The sequence below is a fragment of the Geotrypetes seraphini genome, chromosome 3, assembly GCF_902459505.1.
Source record: "Geotrypetes seraphini chromosome 3, aGeoSer1.1, whole genome shotgun sequence".
Taxonomy (NCBI): Eukaryota; Metazoa; Chordata; class Amphibia; order Gymnophiona; family Dermophiidae; genus Geotrypetes; species Geotrypetes seraphini.
In genome coordinates, this window is record NC_047086.1 from 157,562,913 (window position 1) to 157,584,602 (window position 21,690).

General features: G+C 43.9%; 1 protein-coding gene across 2 annotated transcripts in view; it reads right to left on the reverse strand.

The window, feature by feature from the left end:
- The window catches only part of ARFGEF3 (ARFGEF family member 3), a 216,440-nt gene extending 199,280 nt beyond the window's left edge, over nt 1-17,160 (reverse strand). For both annotated transcript variants that reach the window (XM_033938199.1, XM_033938198.1), the window contains exon 1: nt 16,816-17,160. In XM_033938199.1, the coding sequence (XP_033794090.1) occupies nt 16,816-16,900 (85 nt within the window). In that variant the 5' untranslated portion in view covers nt 16,901-17,160. The remainder of the gene's footprint in view (nt 1-16,815) is intronic.
- Between the last annotated feature and the right edge of the window lie 4,530 nt (nt 17,161-21,690).

Here is a 21,690-nt window from a genome sequence, read left to right on the forward strand (position 1 = left end):
ACACCGGGGTTTTCTAGCAGTCTCTGACACTGACCGGCACCCCTGGACCAGTTGCTTATTTTTGTCACCAAAAGCCGATGCCGCTTTTTGAAAATAGCTCAGTATTTTTTAAGAATCCACCAAAGGGTTCATTTCAATGTTGAAGAGCTCATTTGCATGTCAGTTTCGGAGACTGCTAGAAAACTCACTACAGACAGAGATAATCCACCGCTAAACTGCGTACAGGCTAAACCGCTGGAAAACAGTTTAGCGATGGCATTCTAGTCAGCAGCCACTAGTAAGATTTGAGGTGTGTTAAGTGCTTCTCAGAAGTTGTACAAGCCTAAGGTTCCCTCCCCTTTTAGCGATTCTCCCACAGCAAATGAACCAAAGCCCATAGGAATTGCATAGGCTTCAATGCATTGCTGCAGGAGAATCGCTACCGTGACTTTGTAAAAAGGAGATCCTAAATTAGGAGCGCTACTGTGCAGTAGGACCTGGCATGCTATTCCTCTGCATGAGACAGTCATATTGCATGTACAGTTTACCTTCTCTCCAACTACAAAACAGCCCTGGCAGTCACAGCAACTAACTAAGTCAGCTGCCTGCACAGAATTGATTTCTGCTTCTCCTGCCTATAAATGAAACTGGTATGTTCACAGTGAATTGAGGAGTTCATGGATGGTGTGAAGCTGATTGTAGGGAAGCAACTGGACTTAGGAAATGTGCATTAGTGTACCTTAAAAAGTTTAGTATACACAAAAATGGATTTAATGCACATTAATCTATGAATTAACAAGCTCAGGATTAAGATGCAGGAGTTAAAAATTCTAAAGCATGTTAAAATGATTAAAACAAATGTCTGGAGGAGGGGGAGCCCAAAAATCAGGAAAAATCCCTCCCCCCCAAAAAAAATCCAAAGATCCCTAGCAGTGGTCAACAAACAATGAGGAGCAGAATATGTTTACCACGCGATATACCACTTTTACTGGTACCCAGGTCAAAGTGGTTCACAGTGGCAAATATAAAAGAAATGCAGAAAGAATTAGAAAATAAAATAGTTCAGAATACACACTTACCTCAAATAGAGAAAAACAGAAATGAAAAGGCATAAGGAAAAATTATGTTCTTACCTGTTAATTTTCTTTCCTTTAGACGCAGCAGATGAATCCAGAGACCAGTGGGATAGCACACATCTACCAGCAAGCGGAGATAGAGAAACTGATTAACAGGTGGTCCTATTGGCTGGCACTCCTCCTGTATCTTCAGTATAGCTCCTTGCCCAATCATTCGTAACCATCAATAGGCATAGCATGTAAAAAACTTCTTTCCCATAACAAATCTCAAAAGGCAATAATACAGAATACAACCATCAATAATTACAAACTTCGAAAGTTGCAAAAGAAAAAACCAACAGACAATATCCAGAAAGGGTGGGGCTCTGGATTCATCTGCTGCGTCTAAAGGAAAGAAAATTAACAGGTAAGAATATAATTTTTATTTCCTTAACAACAGCAGATGAATCCAGAGACCAATGGGATGTAGCAAACCAATCCAATCCTCAATCTGGGTGGGAAGCAAATGCCACCTCCGCAACAATCGAAGCACTAAACGCATCCACCGCATGCGCCCCCACATCCAACCGGTAATGCTGAGATAAAGCACTCTCGGAAGACCAAGTAGCCGCGAGACAAAATTCCTCCAAGGAAAAAACCTCTGGACCGAGTCCAAGAAGTAGCCATCGCTCTGGTGGAATGGTCATGAAGTTCTGTCGCCAACCGCCTCCCTGCCATCAAGCAAGCGTAAATAATGTCCTCCTGGACCCATCGAGCGATGGAGGCTTTGGACACTGCCATACATTTGAGGAATACAAAAAAGGTGATCTAAACAACTAAAGGTCGTTAGAAACCTAACTTGCAGAGAACGCTACGCACTTTAAAAATATGCAGTGAATAAAAGCAAGTCTCCCCATTTCTCCTCCCAGTAAGAAGGAAGGAAAAGTGAGAGTGTCATAAAAGAAAGGATGACACCTCCTTAGAAAGAAATTGTGGTACCGTCCGAATTGACACCTCAGATTATGTAAATCCGAAATAGGAATCCCCACCGAACAAGGCCTGCAACTCAGAAAACCGCCGAGCTGAAGCCATGGCCACAAGAAACCCCGTGTTCAACGGCACAGCCCTTTAGAGTCTCAAAAGACAAGGATGAAATGAAGCCTTCGATAAACTGCGAAGAAGTACCTTAAGATTGTACTCCGGACAGGGCTTTCTAAGAGGTGTACGAATATAACATACTCCGTTTAGGAACTGAACTACATGAAGCTGAGAAGTAAGCGAAGAGCAATATACCTAGTCCTTGTAACAAGCTAAGAATGGCACTTGAAGCTGAAGGGAATTGAACGCTAAGCCCTTGGCAATACACTTGTGCCAAACATGAACTCTGGAAGGGTGCAAATGTTGAGAAGTACCCAAGAAAGGAAAAACCTCCAAAAGGAAGCAGAAGCCACAGGTGAAGACGTCTGTATCGCCTGGATAAGAGAAGAAACAACCTGCTTCGCATAACCCTTACACGTCAGCCATGACTTTTCAAAAGCTAGGTCGTAATACCAAAGTAGTACAAATATCCATGTTGATCGGACCCTAGGTGAGCAAATCCGGAGATACCAGGAAACTCAACAGTCCAGCTGTCGAAAGACTCATCAGATCCACATAGCAAGGATGGTGTAGCCAATTCAGAGATTCTACAAATACTGTGCCCTGAAAGCGAGCTTGAGTTGGCAAATCCAAGCCATCATCAGCCAGGGGAAAACACTGAAAAAAGAGAAACCAGAGGCGAGAAAGAAGCCATGCTGCTACCCCCTCTGACTCCCACTCCCTGTGCCCGAAGAAGCTAGGAAACTTAGAATTTCGAGACGAGGCCATGAGGTCTAGTTCCAGGAGATCTCACTTACATAAAAAGAGCTGGAACACCTGAGCCAAAATTCTCAATATCCAGGATGTAGAAGATTTCACTATTACTAACATTTACACTTTCTAGAGCGTATACAGCGCTGTACACTGTAATATACAATAAATGGGCCATGCTCAGATTTTGCGGAGAGAAAGTCTATCCAAACTCTTTTCCTAACCCATAAAATGATCTGCCAACAGAAGAGGAATTTGAGGGTCCACCCATTGAAGTAGAACCACAACTTTATCCGCCAACTGAGTACATCACCTACTGCCCAGGCTGTAGAGAAATACCCCCATCATAATATTGACTGAAAAGACCTTCAGCGTCATTCCGGAAGAATGGTCTGAAGCTCCAGAAAGGTAGCCTGACCATGCTCCAGAGTAGAAGAATGATCAAGCACTGAGTCGCCTCTTAAAACCAGACTCCTGGAGCTGAGGATGGAAGGCACCGAGCCCCCCAACCCGACAACCCAGGATGTTTGGTGACCATGAGCTAATCCAGCAAAGATCGAGGCATGCCTTTGAAAAGAGAAATCTCGCTGAGCCACCAAATCATACAGAGCGATGCTTGAGGAGCCTACCAAATAATTGGAGCCCTGAGATACCAGGAACCACCGGAACAAAAGCGACTGCTGTAGCGTTATAATGGGAAAGCAAGCCGAAGTTCCCAGTGGAGTCAGCAACATGGATCCTAGAACCTGTACAGAATCCCATACTCTTGGTCATGGTGACCGAAGAAGAATGCAAACCTGAGACTGTGACCCATCGCCCTAGTCTCTGGGAATAAACACATTTCTTTCCTATATGAATAAAAACATTGCCCCGATATACCTATAAATAGTACAGGAGAAAAGAGCACTGTGCAAATTCGAAGATTCACGTCCAAAGAACTGAGGAAAAGAAACCACCCTTTTCGTGTCAGTCAAATGGCCCGACTGGAAGACGTCCGAATCAATCAGTCAGTCAAGAAGAAAGTAGGTGAATCGCCTGGTAGTGCCAAAACGGTACCACTGCCCACATTTTCCAAAATGTTTGTGAAGCCTTGGGTAGGCGAAATGGCATGTGCAAAAATCAAAAGCGCTGCTCCAAAGAGAGGCAAGCAAACCTAGTGCCGATTCGGAGTCCATAGTGAAAATGTAAATATTCTCCCAGTTTTTCTGCAGAAATGTGTAACCCTGAGAAACTAATTCAGCAGAATGGGATCCAGCCTGCCCAATGCCCCCGTCTTGGGCACCATGCAGTAAGTGGAACAAAGTCCCTTAGTTCCTGAAGAACTACAAGAACTGCCCTAAGGACCAGTAACACTTAAAAGGGAAACACAAAACATAGAGACTCCAAGAACCGGAAACCTGAGGAGGATGCAAAGTTGCAAGCATCCTGAAAAATGTTCACAGCCCCCTGACCTGACATTATAGCGTCTTCTCCCTCATGAGAAAGCCTGAAGAGTCATTGGAAGAAGTCAAGATCCCCTCAGAATTAAGTGCAGAAGGTCAGGGAATGGCAGGATGAGAACTGTAGGATCTGTAAGAAGAAAGAAATTCTCCTAGGAAAAATCAAATTTCGCAATGTAAAGAGGAGTATACTGGAACCATGAAAACAGTACTAACGCCATGCAATGTGAGCGAAATACGTATGTCCTTTAAAGTGAATACGTACTAGACGCAATCAAGATGCTGCATCTACCGCCTCGTGGAAAACAACAGCATCCTAACAGGTATCAGACAAAGCTCATATCGCTAATGAGAGCTTCAGGGATGAGGCTAACAACCACATAGCGCGTGCTCCTCCGCGGGTTTGATAGAATAGGTAACTGGCTCCTGGTTAGAAGGAGTTGTACAGCCCTTCCTGTCTAGTCAAGGGGGGGGGGTCCGTCTAGCATGTGCCATGAGAAAATGGCGACAGGAGAAACCAGCATGATAAGCATGGAAATCTGAAGTCCAGGCCCCCTCAGAAATAGAGAAAGAAAGTCCTGGCCACAGGAAGATGCGGTGTCATTATGCCCATAGAGACAGCCTGAACTTGGAAACTGTTAGTACTACCTTTAGGCATATATATCCTATGCCACTACTAGACACATGCAGCGCAGCACAGAGGCCCAAATAAGAAGGACAGTTACCAACAGACAAAGGCTCAATGTGCAGGGACCCCAAGAGAGACAATGAGATACCCGTGTGAAATACAGATCTTACTGCTGATCTCACTGTGCCGTGATCTGCCGTATTTCGACCCAGTCCAGAGACAAACCGAGACTGGGTGACCTAGCACAGGTCAGAGTCTCTCTGGTAATCCCCTTGAGTGCTAACTCCAGAGTCCGATTAAACTAGCAGCTTCCTTCAAGTGAATACAGCAGGAACACAGACATAGACATATAAATCTGCCCAAGCTTGTCCCAAAGCTGGTGAAACACGTACAACTTGTCTAAACCAGAAAGGAGAGAAGCCACAGCATACCCTGACCAAAGTCAGCTGGAAATAAACTACCGGAACGCTGCAGCTCTCCCGCCATCATTGGAGACCCAAGCGCACACCTGATTCTCGCCGACATGTGGCTGCTGCATCAACGCTCCTAGAAACATAGTCGGATTCAAGCCCCGCAAAATTTACCCTGCCGCAGCCTGCATAGAAAGAAAATCAGACTCGGGGAATAACTAGAAGAACGGTACAGTGCTTCCCACAGCGCCGGAAAAAACATGTCCCATCTCATGTGCGCTGCTATAAACCGGCATCTGCACAATCAGCTGCACATGGCCGTGACAAGAGAGAGCCTCGGAATAAACAGGACTACTACTGCTGCACTGAAACCCAACGAGGAGAACAAGTGTGAGCATGAAATCGCACTGCTACTGCCGCGCTGTAACCAACAAGGAAACCAAGCGCGTGTGTGCAAAGGGCGGGAAAGTCCTGGCTCCCTCAACGGATTTCTAGTCATAAAACTTAGCCTCAACAAAATATCCATTCCTTAAATGGACTTTGACCAATCCCTCAGTACTAAGACTCCTAAAAAGGACCTGAAGTTCAAACAACAGTAAAAAACACATACATACTCACAAGCTTGTTGTTATGGCCGGTTGAAGCCAGTAAGAGCTGGTTGTGCAGTACTAACAGGGCAGAATGTAGCAACTGTGGCCTCCCTTTTTTTTTTTTTTTTTTAAAGAGAAGGGAAAGAAGAAAAAAATCGAGACCCAGTCAGACCCTCTAGCAATGGAGGGAGGGTGAGGCAGGGACCTGGGGGGGGCCCAAGTGTAACCCCTAAAGCCGGCACCATTCAGCTGGACACCCCTGTCTCACTGAAGAGAAACCTCAACAGGAGAAAATAATTTTCCAGTCACAGCCAGAATTCAGGAGCTAGTTGAATAGCGACCATCACCTGCTGGGAGATAGAGCATACTGAAGATACAGGAGGAGTGCCAACCAATAGGACCACCTGTTAATCAGTTTCTCTATCTCCGCCTGCTGGTAGATGTGTGCTATCCCATTGGTCTCTGGATTCATCTGCTGCTGTTGCTAAGGAAGGAGAGAATGCATGCAGGTGACAAGTCAAAACCGCCCCATCCCACCTACCGGTCCCAAATGCCATTTTGAAAGTAAAGCAGAAGCATCTTCAGAATGAGGTGCTGGGCTGCATGAGCAATCTCACCATTTTTACCCCTTTTTTTGGCATTGTTGCCCAGAAGCAACATGCGTTTCTATAGCTTTTATGAGAGATCTGCATCTCCAAATGCCTGTTACTTGGCACTATTGCTTACGTAAAGCAGCTGTTCTCACCATCTGCCAATTAATGGGTTAACTGACAGCTGAGAGCAGAGAGAAAGTGAATGCAGAGTAGCAAGAGAAGGGAAGGTCAAAATCTGGCTGAATCCCAAGGAAATATTAATGAAAAGCATGCAGAGAATGTAGAAACCCACAAATGCAACTAGAACTTCACTGAGGTGAGGGGAGGCAGGGGAAATTCACAGGTAAATAAATGGAGGAATAAAACCAGCAGCTGTTATCTGCTTGCTATGTATACCTACGTCTGTATTTCTATATTTGTGTGTATACATATGTATTTATAATTACATCCACTTAAAACTGGTAACATAGGAGAGCTGCCAAAGCCTCCTGCCATGCAACAGGCACATCTGCTATATCAGAAGTCATGGTAACACTGCTCCATCATGCAGGGGTAGGCAATTTCGATCCTCGAGAGCCAGAGCCAGGTCAGGTTTTCAGGATATCCACAATAAATATGCATGAGATAGATTTGCATCTCAAGGAGGCAGTGCATGCAAATCCATCTCATACATATTCATTATGGATATCCTGAAAACCTGACCTGCCTCCGGCTCTTGAGGACCGGAATTGCCTATTCCTGTAGCTAGTCCAATGCATGTCTCAAGCTTTTAAGGGAAGTACAGTAATCTGCTTTTTAGTCTCACACACATAAGGACTGTAACAGGACTTGCATGCATATCCACTTCTACACTAGCCGAGATAATTTTCATGCAACTTTCTGAATCCACATGCAACTTTCTTTTCGTCCCCTTATTCTCTAACTCCTTGAGGGCTGCAATCCAGTCGGGTTTTCAGGATTTCCCCAATGAATATGCATTGAAAGCAGTGAATGCACATTGATCTCATGCATATTCATTGGGGGAAATCCTGAAAACCCGACTGGATTGCGGCCCTCAAGGAGGGCCTTTGAGACCCCTGCTCTAACTCCTCCTATACGCTCCATCTTCACTTACACCCTATATTGTCTACAAAGATGTTTTATTGTACTGACATTGTAAGTAACATATTATGCCATAATATGACTGTTTGAATATTTTTCCTGTAAATATCATTGTTTCCTATATTCATACTGATCTTGTTGTACACCACCTTGGGTGAGTTTCTTCAAAAAGAATGGGTAAAGAGCCACACCCGTCCTCTCCTTTCACTTAAGCTTTTTGAGAAAGACTTGTGGAGCTAGCTCCTCCTTATAGGACCTCTTCCTAACTGAGAATCTCAAGTTATCCAGCACCCATGGGGATTGGTGGATACTGGATAACTTTTTTTTCTGGTTAATTGAGAGTGTGTTAGAAACCTTGTACACACTCTTAATTCCCCCCTCTCCTCCCCCCACTCTGAAGCACCAACGCGACATCGGTCCTGAACCGCAAAGTGCTCCTCCCTCATTCAAGTTCTGAACTCACTCATTCCTTCCTTCCCTTACCCAAAGCGCAGCGATCAGCAGGAGGCAGAGGCTGCTCACAGCCAACCCTGGCAGGGCCTTTCCTCTGATGTGTCACTTACGATGCGTCAGAGGAAAGGATCTACTGTGGGACTGGCCATGAGCAGCCTGTGCCTCCTGCTGACCGCTGCGCTTCGGGTAAGGAAGAAGGAGGGGGAAGGTTTTCACAGCTCAGGACCGCTGCCTGCTTCTGCCACTTCGGAGCTTGAGGGAGGGAGGAGGGCTTTGCGGCTCAGGACGCTGCCGCTGGTGCTTTGGGTGACATTTTTTTTCCCACCAGCAATTATTTTTCCAGTTGTGTGAGAGTCCCGGTTAACTGAGACCCAGTTAACCGAGACTTTACTATACCTTCTTCGTGAAGGTTGGCAAGTCACACATTTTTAGCAATGTTGGTGTGCCTTGTGTTTGAAAAGGGTGGGAAACAGTGCTCTTGTACCTAGTCTCTTCCAGCTCAATATTATGCAGCAGATTCATTTCTTACCAATTTTCTGCCAATATCTCAATTGCATATGCATCGGCTTCCATATGACATCACTTGCACCATCAGCATGTACCTCTAGGTTAGGTCTTTGTGCCACTAGCTCTCATGATAGCATCTTGTGCACCAGCATGGAGAATGGTTCAGAGACAAAGTTTGTCCCCACCCCGTCCTGTCCCCATGAGCTCTGTCCTCATTTGCAAAAGCCTCTAACATTTATGATTTTATATTTAAATCTTTTTATTAAAGCACAAAACAGGACAATATTCTGTACAACTATTTATAAATCACAAATACAGCCTTCCATTTCTATATGGTTTTGGTACAACCTTCCCAAAATTCAGTTGCCTATGATTTTATATCACCTGGGAAGGTACCTGGATTGTCTTTCAGACATGGGTGTAGAAGAGAACCTAAACCGTGTAGTAAATGACCAGGAAAATAACTGTCTATTAAATGTTAGAAATGTTCCTTGATGCCAGCCACGATGGATAAATTTTTTGCTGTAACAGTAGGATGCTTCAGCAGCTAGGCACATGATGGAAGGACGTTGCAGATGGCAGACAAGACACAAATGATATCATTTATATCATTTAACAATAGTTCATTGAAATCCAAAAGCAGCTTCTGCAGTTTTTTTTTTAATCATTGGATTCAGTTGCCAACTAAGATGTATTAAGTTTTTACATATTGACACTAGTCTCAAGTTTTTAGAGAATGACACGGGGACAAAGTTTGTCCCTGTTCCCGTATCATTCTCTACACCAGCATCTCTTCTAACTACATGTACCAGATGTATAGCACCTGGTCTAAGGACCACAACTCAATCTAGTTTTCCGGCTTTCTACAACGAACGTGCAAGAAATTTATTTGCATTCACTGTCTCCACTGGATTCAACTAGGTCTCGTGTATATTCATTGTGGCAATCTGGAAAACCTGAAAGGAAAGCAGCACTCAAGGACTGAGTTTGGGAGCTCCTGTAGCAATCGGTGCCATACCCTTTCCACATATTTCATATCTGGATTTTTTTTGGGCACAAGTTTCAGATTCTTGCTTAATCCTGGCTTTGTACCATTGTCATTCTCTTTCTCCCCTGGAGTCCCTCTGCTTCTTTCAAGAACATCAAATTTGAAAGAAAACCTACACAAGCCACCACATTTTTATTCAACTTTTCAGTGCTTCAAAAGACCTGCTCTTAGTTATCTTCTACTAATAAAACAGTTCTCCATTTTCAAAAGCCAGAATTCAAGAAAGCAAAGAGAATCCTTAGAGGCAAAACTGTGAAGGAAAAAAAAAATAAATTAAAGATTAGTCAGTGCTAAGGCTTCCCACCACAAAGTAATTACCAGGTGGGCATTACTGCTGTGTTCAGAAGCCAGCAGATCAAAACCTGATGCAGTAATAATAGTGAAGGAGAGCTGAATTAAAATCTAAAGATGAGAAATGTATAACCGCAGCACAGAACAAACAAACACAGATTTCTGTAGTGCTGAACTGGAAGTGCTCACACATTTCCCCCAGCGGGTGAAACATGCTAATGTCAAAAGGCCTGCACACTTCATTGACTAGAAACTGTGCAAACACAATTAGATTGCTGGGCCAGAAAAACACTGGAATCGTGGGACACGAAGAAGTTATGATTGCCAGGGCATTCTTGTTCCAACAATAAAAAGCTCCAAGCAAGAAAAATAGACACTGTGGTAAAAGAGAAAAGCAGAACATCAGTATTATCAATAAAAGTGTCACAACCCTGTGACCATTTAATGCATAGGGAGAAAGTAGGAGGAGGTTATGTGTAGAGGTGCTAGTGTGAACCAGGGAAGTCAGGGTTCAAATCCTGTTTCTCCCACTGACACACTCTGTGACCTTTGGCAAGTCATGTCCTCCTCTGCCTCAGGTACAACTTAAGATTGTAAGCCGACTTAGGCAGGGAAACAACTTGTGTACCGGAATATGCAGCCCAGATTGAGCAAAGGCATGTCAGAGTTCTAAGTCTACAGATACCAACAAACAAAGATGAAAATGTTATGCCTTTATATCACTCTATGGTACGGCCGCACCTTGAATACTGTGTGCAATTCTGGTCACAGCAGGATTTCAAAAAGGTTTGGATAATTTCCTAAAATAGAAGTTCATGGACAATTATTGAGATGGCTTGGATAAAATCTGTTTTACTCCTTGGGATCTTGCCAGTTACCCGTAACCTGTGTTGGCCACTGTTGGAAACAGGATACTGGGCGTGATGGACCTTCGGTCTGTCCCAGTATGGCAAGTCGTTATGTTCTTAAATGAAGCTGTATCCTAATAAATTAAAAAGTCCAAGCTGGCTCTATGTATGTATTACACCTTGTGAACACTACAAGGAGGCTCTTTTGCACGCTGAAGATGAGATTCTATTAACATACCTCGACAGAGGTTCCCCCCCCCCCAGTTATGTGCAAATCCAACCCATTGGGAGACATTGTCCAGATGGAGACATCATATTTGTTGTTTCAGTCTAAGTACAGAACAAGAGAAAATTTTTTTTAAAATAAAGAGGCCCAAAAGAACACAGTCTGAAACTATTAGTCTCCAACTACACTTTCCAACTTTCCAGCTTATGATTTATCTTTAATCTTATCTATTGTTTTGCTTTTTGTCTTTGTTTTGTTCTATTTCTATCATTTAAATTTCTCCAGAATTCTACTGTTCAACGGCTCCCCCTTCTGCTTCTATTCCTTTCTCTCCTCTCTTCTACCTTCCAAAGTATTTAAATCAATGCTGTCTTGTTAAAATGTTTATTTTATTTTTATTTTTCCTCTAACTCTACTTTTCACTTCTCTATTACCCTCCAGGTACTTTAGTTAGATTGTGAGCCTACGGGACAGTAAGGGAATTTTCCAAGTACCTTTCTTATTTCTAATCTTAATGTATATTTTCTGTAAACCGCTTAGAACCTAACGGATGTAGCGGTATATAAGAAATAAATTACATTACATTACATACATAGCTCAGCACAGAAACATGTGGTTCTAAATGTTTCTTTGTACGTCCCCCATAGGCTGCGAGATGACAGACTTAAGATGCTCGTTTTCAAAGCACATAGCATCACGTGTCACTTTGTAAGTCTATGTGCTTTGAAAATGAGCCTCTTAATGTCCCATGTAGAATGGAAAATGTGAAAAACACAGGCGTTGACAAGGTGAAAACTGAACTAAGATAGCAAAATGCAGCTGTGAGAATTCAGGCTGCAATGGCAGCTCTTCTCACTACAGAACTACCGACTGCCTGTCGCAAAGCCCCAGCCCTCCTCACAGATCACTGACCAAACTGTATAAGCAGCAAAACACAGCTGTCACCATACTTGTGTAGATGGCTGGGACACAGCGACTTCAAGGGGGGGTGGGGTCACAAGCACACCAAAATATTACATGTATTTCCCAGTTTACAATAGGAAATATATGTATTAAAAGAATTTCCCTGTCAGCTTTCACACCTCCAGTGAAGCAAGCACAGCTACAGAAAACATGTTCCTTTTTGGCCAGGGATTCAGGGGGGTTATTGCCCTCAAATTACCCATTTGTTTTTACTTAGAAGACAAAACTAACAACTAACATCAACCAAACACCCCTGTACCAACTTCCCAGGGTAACAGGCTTACATAAACAGCACATATAAGCCACGATTTTATAACAGGTCGCCTAAATTTAAGGTCTTATTGTGAGCTTTCAATTTATAATATATTAGCATTAACCTAGGCACCTATGACTTCTTCCCTCACCCTTGCATTAACAGTACTAAAAATAAATACCCAACACACAACCTCTATGGAAACAACTTGGCCATATATTTATTGGCATGAAATTAATAACGGCAAATTAAAAATTGAGATAATAATGATAATAATAAAACAGGGTACTCAAGCCAACCTGAGCTCTTTGAGAGCCTTTATAGCCTGCCACCTTGTAAGCAAGACTGCTGTTACCCACGCACTTTTCAACAGGGCACCTCCAGCCACACAGCAAGGAGGGCCCGACCCATGGTATGGCTACCCAGCACCTAACATCCCGACAGTGAAATCAAGTGCCATCTTCAGGCAGCCTCCCAGGCTCATGTACTCCTGCCAAGCCATGACATCGACGGAGATGAAAGGAAGAGACATGGTCATTCCCAGGTTGGGGAAGGGTAACTGCTCACTGTGTCCAAAACTATGATGTCGCTCCCTGCAGCAGACAGCTCTTATCCCCCTGCCCAAGAGAGCTGCCTTCCCCAGCGGGATATCCAGGAAGATTTTGACCAATCGACCTGGACTACCCCACAATCTACCCTTGGGCGCTTGCACATCAGGTGCGCAGGGCCATGAAATGAACATAAGAACATAAAATTTGCCACTGCTGGGTCAGACCGTGCTCAGCAGACTGCTCACGTGGCGGCCCTTAGGTCAAAGACATGTGCCCTTTTTGGGTCTAGCCTTACGTGCATATCTTCTGGTCCAGCAGGAACTTATCTAATTTGACTTGGCTAAAAGTACTCCCAAAGTCTCTTTCCTAGGGGATCTCACTGAGTATAGCACCAGACATCCTATATTCGTGCATATGATTTTTGTTACCGACATGCATCACCTTGCACTTATCCACGTTGAACCTCATTTGCCATTTTGCGGCCCATTCCTCGAGTGTGTTTATGTCTCGTTGTAGGTCTTCGCAATCCTTCTGTGTCCTCACTATTCTGAATAACTTTGCATCGCCTACAAATTTAATCATCTCACTCGTCGTGCCAATTTCTAGGTCGTTTATAAATATGTTGAAGAGCATAGGCCCAAGCAATTTGTGCGTGTATGACTCATAGCCAGTGTAAAGTGGACACTTAAACTGTGCTGCTCAATTTTAGAGCTGCCTCCAAAATATTCTGAAATGGACCCAATATCCCCTGTATTTTATAAAGGATGCCTATTTTTGGGTGCCCAAATTTTCACTTGATTGGGAGTTGTGGAAGCAACTAAATTACATAGGGAGTCATTAACAACTAATAATTGAGTGCTATCAAATTATTGGCATTAATTGATAGTTTTGAAGTTGCGTGGGCAACTGCCTAGTCGTGATTCCATAAGGAACCATACCTACACTTTCTCACATGTGGACAAAAAGGGGGCGTGTCCCTGGGAAGGGCATGGGTGGGTCAAGGGTATTGACAACAGTCAGGTGCATTATTACAGAATACATTATTCAACTAGATCTTACTGCAGCATTTGACCTGGTAGACCACGACATTCTGCTACAAATACTAGATACAATAGGAATCACAGGCAAGTACACACTTGGTTTCAAGGATTCCTACTATCCAGGACCTACAGAGTAAAGACAAACAAAGAAAAATCAGAACCATGGTCCAACCCCTGTGGCGTACCCCAAGGATCGCTATTATCCCCAACACTCTTCAATCTCTACATTGCATCCCTCAGCACCTGCCTAGACAAAATAGGTTTAACCTCCTATAGCTATACAGACGATATCACCATTCTCCTTCCTTTTGATCAGCCAACGCCCACCATGACAGACACACTACACATAACTCTAGAAACAGTGGCAACATGGATGAAAGACCAAACTAAAACTGAACCCAGACAAAACAAAATTCATACTTCTCGAAAAAAATAAAACCCCAACCATAACAAACCTAGTAATAAACTTAATCACAAACCCCATTCAACCCACTTCAAAACTTTTGGGAATGACGATAGGTAGATGCTGCACCATGCAACCACAAATCAACAAAACAATACAGAAATCATTTGCGATCATGAGAAACCTAAGGCAAGTTCGAAAATTCTTCGACAGAAAACAATTCCAGCTCATGGTCCAGTCCCTAGTCCTAGGTCTCCTTGACTACTGCAACATCCTATATCTCCCCTGCCCCGCAACAATGATAAAACAACTACAAACAGTACAAAATACAGCCCTGAGATGAATCTATTCACTAAGAAAACACAACCACATCACCAAGGCATACCTCAACTCACACTGTCTCCCAATTCAAGCAAGAATACTATTTAAATTCTACTGTCTATTATTTAAATCCATAAATGGCGACAGCCCAGCCTATTTGAACAACCGCCTAATCCAAACTACCACAACCAGACACAGAAGAACCTAGACACCATTCACATACCCTCCAATCAGAGACATTAAACGGAAAAAAACTGTACGATGACCTACTAGCCACACAGACAGCAAAACTAGACCACCAACTCTCCAATCTACTAATCGCGACCCCAGACTACAAAACTTTTAGAAAAGAAATAAAAACCCTGCTATTCAAAAAATCCATGAAGACTAACTAACACCGTATGAAACATGTCAATCCTCTGAAGCAACCCGCTCTTTAACACCTCTAGACATGTCCAGAAATCCTATTCTGTAATTCTGAAATCCTCTTCTGTAATCCACCTTGAACCGCAAGGTAATGGAGGAATAAAAATCACTAATGTAATGTACATCCATTTCCATGCCTAAGTTGGGCCCAGCATTATACCAGGTCTCAGCTGGCCTAAGTCTGGCGCCCAGAGTTAGCATGGGAATCGGCACCAAGCGCAATTCAATAAGGAACTCTCACCCTTAGTATTTAGTGCCGATATTTTCAGGTGTGATTTACTAAATCCAGCTCTATAACTATAAATACCGACACATATGTGGATTTTGTGAAATCACCATTTCCACATACAAATAATTGCTGATATTTGCACATGGATGTCGCTGAGTGATGTCGCTCTGTTTTATAGAATTACTGCTCCTGCTGTAAATGCCAACAAATGCATGTGTATTTGCCAACATCCTTGTGTGTTCCAAAAAAGCAGATTGGCAAGCAGTTTGCAAATTTCAAAAGGAATAAAGAAGTATGGCAGCCAGAGTGGCTAAAAAAACAGAAGACTTTTATAACAAATTGGCTCAAAGGAACGCCCGACATGGCTGTGCTTTGCTCGAGGGCTGCTTCAGGGTTTAAAACAACCAAAACCAATACGGTACACGAATAAGACCATACCAAACTGTAAAATCTTACCATGGGAATTGGGCACACACCCTTTAATGTTTAGCGCCAATATTTTTATCTGATGCCCAACTTTGGGCACAATTTACTGGAATCTTGCCAAGTGATGTCAGTCTTTTTCACACACATTTTTATAGAATCACAGCTCCTACTGTACACACTAACAAATGCACGTGCATTTGCTGGCATCCTCACTTGTTCAACAAAGCTTTTGGTACAATGGCAGAAAAATGTAAACATCTCAGTAGGAATGCCCATGTCTCACTTAGGACAAATACGCAAAACAGGGCTTCACTTGTGTTTAACAACACATGTTTTATAACTGAATAAACTTGAAGGTTTATTTAGGCTTTCAATTCATTTATGCTTGTATTCTACCGAGGCTTCAATATCTGTTACTGAGTTTCACTATATAGAAGCTCAACCATGCTATTATTACTCACCAGCAGTTCGTGAGAGATGAAAATGGTGATGACTACCACTATAACAAAACAATAAGCTGGCAGAGGGTGGATGTCCAAGATGAAGGCTTTATTAAAACAAATTAACAATCCAAATAGATAATCCACATAAAAATGTCTAGGGCCTGAACCACTGGAAACATGTGGACCCCAGATGACTACCATTATTTCGTCTTTTTTTTCACCTGTCCCCCCCCCCCTCCACCAGGAACAAAAACATTAGTCTTCCAGCACTCCCAGTTACCTGCACTGGGTGGTAAGTCCAAGCCTGTAGCAAAAAGAGCATCCTAGGGCCTGTGTGCCAACAACCATCCCCCCCTCCCCAATCCATCCGCCAAAAACGGAATGAAAATTAGGCAAACAACTTGTTTCCTGACCTGGCTCTACAGGAAAATCAATTAATAGCTGATTCTAGTACCTATCTATTACAGGTTCCAACATGATGCAGATAAAGTGCTGGATGTCTGCTCTGGGCATACCATTATTATTAAAAAAAGAAAAGATTGGCAAAATAATAGGTTTTGACTCATGTGCTTATAAGTTCTAGATAAATACGTATAATGTAATTTATTATAACACGCATATTTACCAGGTGCGAAATCACAAGTTCATCGCCAATAAATCAAAGCATGCTTCTAGAAACGGGTGTAGTCGCAGCTTGCCTTGGATATCAAGGGCATATCGCCGACTTCCCCAGTCGCCACTTACCGATCGCCGCCGTGCAGCTCTCCTTCAGCGTTTTGTGCTTGTTGCCCGACGCCTCCTTCTGCAGCTTTCGCAGCGTCTCTTCCATCTTGCTGCCTAGCCCTCAGGAGCCACCCCAGGGAAGAAGCAGAAGGAGAGCAGCACCAGCAGCAGCAGGTTCCACCCCCCCTCCTCCCTCTAGACGAGACCAGCGGGCGGCAGCAGCATCCCCATGGCTGCTAGTGCTGAATCAGCTCAGGGAGAGGGAGGTGCTCCCCAGGGCAGGGGGGGCCAGTGGGCGGGGCCTCTAGAGATTAGCTCTGCAAGCCACAGCGGAGAAGCGACAAACCGGAGGGAGAAAAACGTGGAAGCGGATTTCCTGGAGCGGGATTACCCGGGAAGGGAAAGGCACCGGCTCCGGATTGGCCGCGGCTGTCTTGTGACCAGGCTGCGCTGTGCCGGGGGAGAGGAGGAGATGGAGGCGAACCGCCCATGCCTGGTTCAGTGTGGGCTGTGGCCAGGTGAATGTGAGTCATCCATGTTAAAATTTTACTATGTACAGAAGAGGCGGCGAGGAGATTAGTTGATATGTGATTTACTGTATATTAAATGCAAGGAGCAGTAGAATTCTTCATCTTCTGTAGGTGAATTTTGGAAACCACTAGAGGATTGGATTGTATGCCAGCCTAGTGACTTGTAATGGGAACTTTAATAAGCTTCTCTTTAAAAAAAATATATTTTTTTTATTAAAAAGGCAAGGAACTATGAATTATGTAATGCAGAAATTATGTTAAAAAGCAGAATAGTATGAGGGCAGGATAAAGACTGTGCCTGTCTGACCCTTGGACAGTGGCGTACCTAGGGTATGTGGCACCCGGGGCCCATCATTTTTTGACACCCCCCCCCCCATGGAAAAAAATATTTTTTGTAATGACCATGAAACGTAATAAATGGTCTGAATAGAACAGGCAGTGAAAATTTTCTTATATTCCAAACATAACATAACATAAATTATGTCTGAATTGTCATGACATCAGAAGTACATATGGAGTAGTTGCAGGTGATGTTTGGGACAGTTCTGATTGTGTTATGTGTTTTTTGAATAGAAAGGTTTTAATTTTTTTTTGAAGGTTTTGCAGTCTATGGTCGATGTCAATTGGTTGTAGAGTTGGGGGTCGAGTGTTGCAGCTCGAATGGTTAGGAGGTTGTCGAACAGTTTTTTTCTTTCGACGTTTTTGGTTGGAGGGTGTGTGAATGGTGCGTGAGTTCTCCTATGTCTGTTTGAGGTGGATTGAATTATTTAGCTGAAGAAATTAGTTACCCCCTCATCCCACACACATTAATTCTCTTCCATTATAAAAAAAACATTGATAAATTCCCAGAAAAAAAATACATTAAAATAAAAAGTGAAAACAAAGGCCCCTACAGATGAGAACAGAACATAACATAAGAATAGCCTAACTGGGTCAGACCAATGGTCCATCATGCCCAGTAGCCCATTCTCATGGTAGCCAATCCAGGACACTAATACCTGGTCAAAACCCAAAGAGTAGCAACATTCCATGCTACCAATCCAGGGCAAGCAGACACTTCCCCTATGTCTTAATAACAGATTATGGACTTTTCCTCCAGAAATTTGTCCAAATCTTTCTTAAAACCAGCTACACTATCTGCTTTTACCATAACTTCTGGCCACTTCATTTTTAAGTTTAGATCTTTCCTTTCAAACAGAGACCTTGCTAGATGTCAAATACAGCACAAGGTAACTTCACATGGACTTAGCTGTGCAGGAAATGTGAATTAGAGAATGACACGGGGAAAAAATCTGTCCCCGTCACCGCCCCGTCACCGGCCCACCATCCTCTGCACCGCCCCGTCACCGCCGTTCCCTTCACCGCCCCGTCACCGTCACCGCCATCCCTTTCACCGTCCCGTCACCGCCACTGCCATCCCATTCACCGCCCCGTCACCGTCCCCGCTGCATCCATATAAGCCTTAGTACTGTAATATTTAGCTTATTCCTTTCTTATAAATCAAAGTTCCTGCTGCTGAACTAGAGAAAGAGATGTTCAGCTGGCAGGGTTTTGTTTATAAATTTTTATCAACACAACTAATATACTATTTTATCCTAAAGCAAAAAATAAATAAATAAATATAATTTTTTTTTCTACCTTTGTTGTCTGGTTTCTGCTTTCCACATCTTCTCATTGAATTCCTTCCATCCACTGTGTGTCTTCTCTCTGCGTCTTCCATTTGTTGTTACTGTGCTTCTCCCTTAACCCCCCCCCCCCAATTGGTCTAGCACCCATCTTCTTCCCTCCGCTCCCGCATAGTCTGGCATCTGTCTTCTTCCCACTCTGTCTTCCACATTTCCCTTGGGGGTCTGTTCCTCTCCACCCTCCTTCAATGTCTGTTCTATTCCTTTCCACCACCACCCTTCCCTCCCTCCTTTACCATCTGTTCCTTTCTACTACCCTTCAGCTCCTCTCACGTGGCTTATCTATCTACCTTCCTCCCTCTTATTTTCATGGCACGTTACAATGTAATTTGTGCAAGCCACTGGAGCCTGCAAGCTCGGTCCCTGTCCCATCCCCACAAACCATCTCGCTTCTGTGCTCCTATTTTCTCCATTTCTAATATCTCCCCTATGTATCTGTCATTGCCCCCCCTGTGTCCATATACCATCCCCATGGCATGTCCCCTTTATGTCTCTGTCCCTATGCCCCATGCACATAATTTCCCCTCTTTCTGTTACCTTCCTGTGTCCAGATTTCCCCTATCTTCCTCTTCCATACCAGTGTGTCTCTTCTTTTCAACCCCATCTAGCTTTTTTCCCTCTTTCTTCCTCCCCCCACCACCCTCTGCTTCTAGCATCTGGCTCACCTGCCTGTCCTTCTCTTTCTTTCCTGCTGTGGGTTTTTCTTTCCATCTTCATCCCCTTGGCCCAGAATCCTTTTCCCTTTCACTCCCTCCTTCCAATTTGAGCCGGGAACACTAGCGATCGCACGGTCCCTGCAGCCACTACCTGCCTGCCCAATCGATCCTAGTGTTTAGCCAGCTCTCTCCCTTCTCCTCACCTTAGTTTATAGGTTTTCTTTTCCTGTTTCCGGTTGCGTCAGAGCAGAAGATTGAAACTGAGCAGCAGCGGGTGCGCGGCTCTCTGATAGCGTGCGGGTCGCCGAAAAAGAAAATCTACAAACTAAGGTGAGGAGAAGGGAGAGAGCTGGCTAAACACTAGAATCGATTGGGCAGGCGGGTGTGAGCTGCGGGGACCGCGCGATCCTTCATGCTTCACTGCGGGGGACAAGACCATTCACCGCACCGCGGGCGGTGAATGGCCTTGTCCCCGTCGCCGCAGCGACTGCTAGTTTTCTTCCCCGTTTTCGGCGGGTGACCCGCGGCTAAAATGCGGTGGCCGCGGGTAAACCGCCACCGTGTCATTCTCTAATGTGAATCTCCTCATACACCCACCATATAGTGCAAAAATGTGCAAAGGTCTGTTTTTTTCTTTCGATCACTACATAGCCTAATGCCACACAAGCAGTGCTGTACAAACATATTCTGTAGGTCAATGCTAAGGATAACAAAGTTTCCTTCCTTGGACCAGAAGGAGATACTGATAAACCACTGGAAGAGATTCCAAAACAACACCCAAAGACCCTCTCAGTGTGTGAACCAGTTGAGTGGAGTGGACTAACTGGGGGGTGGAAATGGGCCCGGAGTTTGCTCAGCAGAATTTCCCAGACCACCTCTTCCTCTCAACACATTGACACGCTGCCACCACCACCACTAGGAACACCTCACTGGGTAGGCCAGCTATGCTATAAACTTTATAAAACACATTATTATATTTTCTTATAAAGCACATATTTTAACTGAACTCTCTGACATCCTCAGCCTTTCCATTCACAAAAATAGAAGGAAGAAAAGTTCCCATTTCCTGCTGTCTCATGTCCCCGGCCTATACAATATATTTTTTCTGCAGACCCTTCAAAAGTCTGACCAAATCCTCGTTTCACTTGCATTATAAAGTACTGAGGATGCCATCTCTCCCCAATCCCAGGTCCTAAAGTCTAAGACAGTAGCACAAACTAATGCTGCCAGATTCAGGGAAAAAAAATTTCGATTCGATTCAGCCTATTGAATTGGTTTTTCAATTCGATTTTCCTGCCCAGTTGGGTGATTGGTTTCTCCTAACCACACTGGCGCTATGGTGTAAATAAAATAAAGAAACAAAAAGGACTTTTCCTCTCTCTGTTAAATCCTAGCTCACGTTTGCAGTCCAACACCAGCTCTGTCAGGATACACATTTCAAATCTGACATATTATAATCACAAAACAGAAAATAAAATTAATTTTTCTACCTTTTGTTGTCTGGTTATATTTCAAATCTTGTTGGTCCAAGGCTCTGGTTTTCTTCCGATAACTTGCTTGCCAGGGTCTCCTTCTTTCTTCTTTCTGCATGCTAACCATCCATCTGCCAACTCTGTCCTCCCTTTCCATTTCCCTTCCCTCCCCAGGAAGTCTGGTATCTTTCCTTTTTTTTCATCTCCCTCCACAGATCCACCTTTTCTTAACTACCCTTTCATCCGGCATCTCTCCCTCTTTCCCCACCACCCCAGAGTCCACCATCTCTCCCTTTCTTTTCCCAATTACCCTTCTATCCAGTATCTCTATCCCTCCTCCACACCATCCCTTGTGTCCAATTTCTCTCCCTTTCTGTTCCTTCCCTCCCTAAATCCTATGGTCCATCATCTCTCTCCCTCTCCTCTATTTTCAGACCCATTATTTCTTTCCCCCCCCCCCAAAGTTTGGCATATGCACGTCTCTTTGAACACCCCCTGCCCTCTGTGTACTTCTAAACCAGGGTCCCCCCTAAGGCCTGTCCCCCCTTAAAGG